This window comes from Clarias gariepinus, chromosome 19 (assembly GCF_024256425.1).
Source record: "Clarias gariepinus isolate MV-2021 ecotype Netherlands chromosome 19, CGAR_prim_01v2, whole genome shotgun sequence".
In the NCBI taxonomy this organism is placed as follows: domain Eukaryota; kingdom Metazoa; phylum Chordata; class Actinopteri; order Siluriformes; family Clariidae; genus Clarias; species Clarias gariepinus.
In genome coordinates this window covers 3,583,836-3,590,997 of record NC_071118.1, presented here as the reverse complement: position 1 = coordinate 3,590,997, position 7,162 = coordinate 3,583,836, and the positions used below count along the sequence as shown (strand labels likewise).

Here is a 7,162-nt window from a genome sequence, read left to right as displayed (position 1 = left end):
TACAGGCCTCTCTTATCTTTTTAAGTGGGAGAACTTGCACAATTGGTTGCTGACCAAATACTTTTTTGCCCCACTGTAGATGTATAACCAGTGATTGTCTGGATAAAATAATGGACAAGGTAACACTGCTTCGTATGGGTATAATAATTTGGCACGAACATAGGCCGGTATAAATTTTTTTAATAAAAATGAAATTTAAAAGATCTGGGTGTGTTTTTATTTTTAAAGTCAAATGAATTCAGCTGGATAATGCATTGCATACAAGAATTCAGGTTAAACGTTATTACACATTATTAACAGCAGATGGCGCTTAACAGTTCTAGTTAACAGTTATAGCCATCTGCTGTTAAAAATGCGTAATGACGTCTAAGATCAAGATGTTAAATATTGCTTATCTTTTTACTATATTTTGTGTATATTTTCTATACCCCTTCCAAATATATTTAAAAAAAAAGTAAAAATAATTTTTATTAATTGTACACATTTATCCAGAATATATAATTTTCTTTTATAAAATGCCATTTTTGTCAGTCATGCTACTTACATTTGCATTTATAACACTTCTTTTATAAAGCTTAGAAAAACATATAGTGTCTACTTTTTATATTTATGTAATAAGATAATCATCCTGGAATCACTTTCCTTCTCAGGAATATCTGCTTAAGCCCCTGTCTAATTTCTTTGGTCTGAAGGCCGTATACAACAGGGTTAAGGCTTGATGGAATAACATAAACCAAGACACTGGCCACATTTCGAAGTTCCTCATAAGCTGAAAAACGGTGCAAAATAATTACAGTACTGCCGCATCCAAGCAGAATGAGATACACAATCAGATGTGTGCTACATGTTTTTATGGCCTTGCCTTTTATCATGCTGTTTTTATTTTTTAAACATACATGTGCGATCTTTAGATAAGTAACAGCGATACATAATATTGAGATCATCCCATACATGACAGAGAAGAGCAAACCAACAATCTGATTAAGTAACACATTTTCACAGGAAAGTTTAAACAGAGAAGGATTGTCACAGAAGGGATTAGATATCACTGAACTACAATGAGAGAGCCTTGCTGTGAGGGCCAAAAGAGCCCCGACTGGGACAAAAGCGGTTATCCAAGCTATTACTGAGAGCCTCACAACTTTTGTATTATTCATTATGGTGTGGTATCTTAACGGGTCACATATGGCCACGTACCTGTCAAAAGCCATGATAATTAATATAGTGTGTGCACTCGTACCCATAAAGTGATAACCAAAGGCTTGAATTACACAAGCGATAAAGCTGATATACCTGTCTGATTCAGCCACAATGTCTTTGAGTAACCTAGGCAGTATGACAGTAGCGCTGATTGCATCATTCAAGGGAAGGTTACAGAAAAGAAAGTACATTGGTTTGTGAAGAGCTTTGTCCATTGCTATCATCATGACAATGCCAATATTAGATACCATAATAAACAGATAGATCAAGAAAAGAAGAGCAAACACTGGATAAGATGAATATCGCGTGATCCGCAATCCTTCGATCCTGAGAATCTCATATCTGTATGATCCATTTTCCATCACACAAGTCTGTAAAAATATCAACTTAATTTATTTTTTTGTGTTAGTTTTATATTTAATAATATCACTTAAATTAGGCCTATATGCATTTTGTGTGCAGTGATTTTAAACAACTCACTTTTCAATACTATGCCATAATATTTTTTTAATGCTGTAACACTTTGAAAAAATTATACACCACCTTCAAAAAATGTGCCGTATTTGTCCCTCCACCTGTTGTGCCCGTGTAGTGGTCTGTGCAACTTTTATAATCTATACTGTTTCCTTGTGACTTTCTGGCATGACAACAGCAATCCGATGACAAACTGTCACTTGAGAGTTAATAAACAATGTGATATTATCAGAGGTCATCCACCCAGGGTATTAATATTCATACAAACCTATGAAAAGTAACCATTTGAACCCCAAGCCATTTCTCTATGTGTTTAGAGAATTGCATGGTATGTGTAACTTTATTTATTTATTTATTTATTTATTGAAAAAGAGGTATGGACATGAAATTTGTTCCAAAACAAAATTCAGGAAGGGTAAAAATCACTCTGATTTCATTCATCATGAAAGATCAATTGTAAAACAAAAATAATGTTTGCTTTAGCATTGAAAACAGTATTGTTTTAGGCTAACTTAATTAATAATTATACCCTTTTGTATTCTGTGTTGTACTTTTTCACACACACACACGTGTGCACATCTTTAAATTAAATCCAGTTAAATCAGTCTAGTTGGATTTTGATACCATTCTTTTTATCTACCGTAGGGTCAGTTGTTTTGTGCTTTCTTTGGAGAATAAACGAACCTATATATTGTATTAAAGGGTTTTGGGCAGTGGTGGACTGGAGCACCATGAAACATTCATTCAAATGCAATTCTTATGCACACAAAAAATAAACTACACAGCAAAATTACATTATAACTTGAAGAAATCGGCTCAAATCGCTGTCGTGTTGGAAAAGCAAGTGTTTATCTAGCAGAAGCCTATACTGTATATTTGTGTTTGTTGCCTTTCTGAGGGAGTATGTCTGCATTTTTTTATTCATAAATCGCATGAGTTTATCAGCCTTTTGATCAAAACGCTGCCTTTTGGTCCAATAATGGATGAAATAATTATTCAATGCTGGACACAAGCAGCAAAAAACATGATGATTATTATTACAAAGAATCCTGAAGCACTTCGTGTTTATATGAGAATTTTTACTTTCAGTAAACTTAATGTGTAAATATTTGTATGAACACTAAAAAAGTCAACACAATAAGACATAAACTAAAAATGTTTCCCAATGTGTCCCTGAATGAAAGGAGGCTTAAAATTAAAAGTACCAGTCAGTATCTGGTAGCCTGTAAAGTACTGCAGTGCATCTCCTCCTCATGGACTGCCTATTGCGGACAGTCTGAGCACTGATAGAGGGATTGTGTGTTCCTGGTGTGACTCGGGCAGTTGTTGTGGCCGTCCTGTACCTGTCACGCAGGTGTGATATTCGGATGTACCGATCCTGTGCAGGTGTTGTTACACGTGGTCTTCCACCGCGAGGATGATCAGCTGTCCTTCCTGTCTCCCTGTAGCGCCGTCTTAGGCGTCTCACGGTGCGGACATGGCGATTTATTGCCCTAGCCACATCAGCAGTCCTCATGCCTCCCTGCAGCATGCCTAATGCACGTTCACGCAGATGAGCAGGGACCCTGGGCATCTTTCTTTGGGTGTTTTTCACAGTCGGTAGACAAGTCTCTTTAGTGTCCTGCGTTTTTAGAACTGTGACCTTAAATGCCTTAAAATTATTTGGAAGTGTAATTTGTATGCTGTAAATTAAAAAAACAACTATTCACTTGAACTAAGTGGCCCCTTGAAAAATCTCTAGACATTTAAAGCTTTTCCACCAAACTTTGTTGTTGAAACTACTGTATGGTTCCAGTTGGTAACCGTTTCCTGGCATCCACCAAACAATGATTTGTTTATCAGGCTGCCAGGTAGCGAAGTGTGATTCACCTCTTGGATAATGTTGAATGTTTTCACTTGGTGTTGTGCTTAATGATGTTCGTCTTGTGTGCAGCTTTTACTGTAGATCATGGAAATTATCATAAGGCTTTTGTGCACAGTTCTTGCGATTGATGCATCTTCCAAAGTGTTTGTATTTCTGTAGTGTGTACTTAATTAGAGGATGGGTTTTTTTTAGGTGCTGTCTGCTTCCGCACTCTGTTCCCCTGATCTGTGAGTTTTCATGGTCTAGCGCTCTATTTCAGAAACTAGCACTCTCAGTTGAATGGGTCACAGCTTAAAGTGTGGAAATTTTATGAACTGGCTTGATGTATGTGCAGGTAAAGTCTTAGTGGGTGTGGCTAAAACAACAGAACTCCATAACTATGCGTTTGTCAATCCATAACATGTTTGGTTTGAAGATTTTCAGGCATAGCAAATCAGTTTTTTAGTGATAAGCTCAGTTTGAGGAAGAGATTCTTTGTTGTATCTATTAATTCTACATGAGTACATTTGAATGTACTTTGGAACCTTGGATTACGAGCATAATTTGTTCCGGAAGCCAACGCATATTCCAAAACACTCGTAAACCAAATAAAATTTTCCCATAAGAAATAATAGAAACTCAAGTTATTCGTTCCACAGATTAAAAAAATAAATACATAAACATATTTAACACAAAGTATAAAGTAAAAATAAAACTAATTAACCTGCACTTTACCTTTTAAAAAAAGTTTAAATAAATTCTGACAGATTAGTGTTTCCGTTTATGCACGCAGGCACTGAGTGTGTGTGTGTGTGAAGCCCCTCCCATCCTGATAGAGAGTGTTTGAACCGGCACAGTGTCAAATTACACACGTGCACACACATAAGACAGGCGGAGGGAGAAAATGGATTTTTAACCCTCTAATGAGAGTTTCTTACACAGTAAACCTTTTTTTTAGGTTTAAAAAATTTTATTAGGAAAAATTAGCAAGGAACCTCGCTAATGACATTTGTGTAAGCGCATACTAACAGAATCACTGCTGTAACGTAAAACAAACAAACAAATGAACCTGCACTTTATCTTTGAAAAGAATCGCGACAGAGCAGTGTTTCTGTGAAGGGCAGAGAGAGTGTGTGTGTGTGTGTTTGTGTGCGTGTGAGCAGAGAGGGGGTGCTTCACACAAACACACACACACAAAAGGCAAGAGAGTGTGTGAACCGGCACTGTGTCAGATTATGGATTTTTAACCTCTGTAATGAACTTACAATGAATTTACACGCGCGTGCACACATGTGATATAAAAAAACAGTTATACTTATATTATTCAATATGTGTACCACACGTACACTTGGTCACAGTGTTATAGTAAACAGTACACGTGTGCACGGATGTTGATTATACCAGTAAGAGACGAGCACTTAGACCCAGCAGGGGAGACGATCCCACAATTCTGCAGCCGAAGTGAGCAAAAAAACGCTGGCTCAGTTGTGATCACGTGACGCTCGGCATCACAACAGGAAGCGCATGCGTGATACGTGATACTCGTAAACCAAGACTTGCTCGTTTTTCGAGTCAAGTCTTGCGGATCACTTGCAAACCGTGTTACCCGCAATCCGAGGTTACACTGTATATTAAAAAACTTTTTTAAACAACATGTATACTGGGTAGTCAGGTTACAAATTGCATTCTTTAATCTACTTGACTGCAAGGAAGTAATGTGTATTTAATACAACGCTTAATTGCAAGTTAAATAGTGCCAGGGCTTGCTCCAAAATAACATATTAGGTGTATTGTACTTGCAGAGTTAGTAAGAGTATTGAGAAGATGTTCTTTATGAGCATTATGATTATAGCAGATGTTTTTACATTCAAGTCTACAGTCATCAAATGAACATATATACTGAATATTAGTAATAGAGGTACTAAGCTCCTGTAAGTCACAGAAGACTTGTACGTTGTTTATAGTCTTGATAAATTTGGAAATGGCTGAACTTAAGCTATCAGGTTCAGTTTTAAAGGATTTCTGTGTTATTTCCAGTATATGCACGGTCAAATCTGAGGGTTTCACAGCGCATTTCTAATCTTGAACTGTTTCATTTTGTTTTAGTCAATTATATATATAAAAAATAATAATGTAGTGTACTACCATGCATATTCCACCAATAATCAGCCTAATTCTGTATATTTATTTATAAATCCTCAAATCCCTTGGTAATTCCTGATCGCTGATTTGTTGTTTTAGAGAAATATTTGTTCATCTGATGTATATAAGAATTGTTGCAATGTTTCTTAAAATGAGCAATCATGTAAAGAAACCAACACTGGCTTTGGGAATTAGCTTAGTGACCTACTTCACCAATGACCAGGACTTAATTAAATTGCCACCAGCTGCTAAGGGACTGATGTGTCATCTTAGTGGGGTTTTATGTTTAGAGTTTGATGCAGAGTATGACAACATGATGCAGAGATTTTACAAGCACAAATTTGTTCTCAGTTAGTGTTTCAAAGTTCTTTGGATAGAAATGAGTCATATTTGTCATTTCTCACTAATACTTGTTTATACCTCAAATTCTTGATTTCTGTGAGTTGATGTAGACTCAATTTTCCACTCAGTGGGTGGTTAGTTCTTTTTGCATGTCCTTATTTACATTTTTGTTGTTTTATACTTTCTATTGCTCCTAAATATGAAATCTGCTTTTTGCCTCCTATTGCTATTAACTATTCCATTAATACCAAGTTGAACTTACACAAATAGCATGCAACAACATATACAGTAATAGAATAGAAAAGAATGGAATAGAATCAGACATTGGTTTTTAGATGGCCAAAGCAAAGTGGTAAACTTTAACAACAACAAAAGAGAACAGTAGTGAGATCCAGGAGGGGAAAAAAAAATCACCTGTTTTTTTATGAACCAGCATCAAGGTTACTAGAAAATCTCTGGTGAGTTCATTATGAGCTTCACTCATTAGTTGACTGATTAGATAAACATTCATTAGCTTGTCAAGGACCCCCAGTGGGATTAATTATTAGCTCATATATTTAATGCATCTTAAAAACATCCTAATTTTAGTGGTCATTAAGGACAATGTTACAGTTACAGTTCCCTGGTAGCAACACACCGGCACAGCTGGTGTGTTAAAAGCTCATTAGTGTTTATTATGGTACAGTGTGGTACTGTAGCAATCAGACTTTGATGATGTAAGAACCACCCTGAGTTTGATGGCATTGTCTGTTTTAAGATGATCCCAGTGCAAATCTTTGAACAAAGCTTTTCGCATTAGTTTTACAATAAAATAATTTAAAAGGTTGTAGAAATCTTTATTACGATTAAAAATAATTCTAAGATACTTTAAATCATCCAAATTTTTAACAGATCATTAAAAATTTAAATGAACAGCAAAGTTTTTTTAAGGAATGATGTACTTAACTAGGTATGTAAGTATATAAGAAAGGCCTTCCACTAGAGGGCAGTGCCATTACACACACAACTATGCAAACCTAGGGTTATACCTAACAATGCAGCCTGTAAAACTAGTTATGTTCTTAAAATATTAAAATATCTATTAAATACAACATCCATTGTACAGATGTCAAAACAGATGTCTGTTTAAGGTCTATTTGTTTTTATTCGATATAACTTTTA

General features: G+C 35.7%; 1 protein-coding gene across 1 annotated transcript; it reads right to left on the bottom strand.

Moving 5' to 3' along the window:
• Positions 1-623: 623 nt before the first annotated feature.
• LOC128507616 (olfactory receptor 4E1-like) lies at positions 624-1,562 on the bottom strand. The gene has a single exon (XM_053478656.1). The coding sequence runs from the start codon at positions 1,560-1,562 to the stop codon at positions 624-626; it is 939 nt and encodes a 312-aa protein (XP_053334631.1).
• Between the last annotated feature and the right edge of the window lie 5,600 nt (positions 1,563-7,162).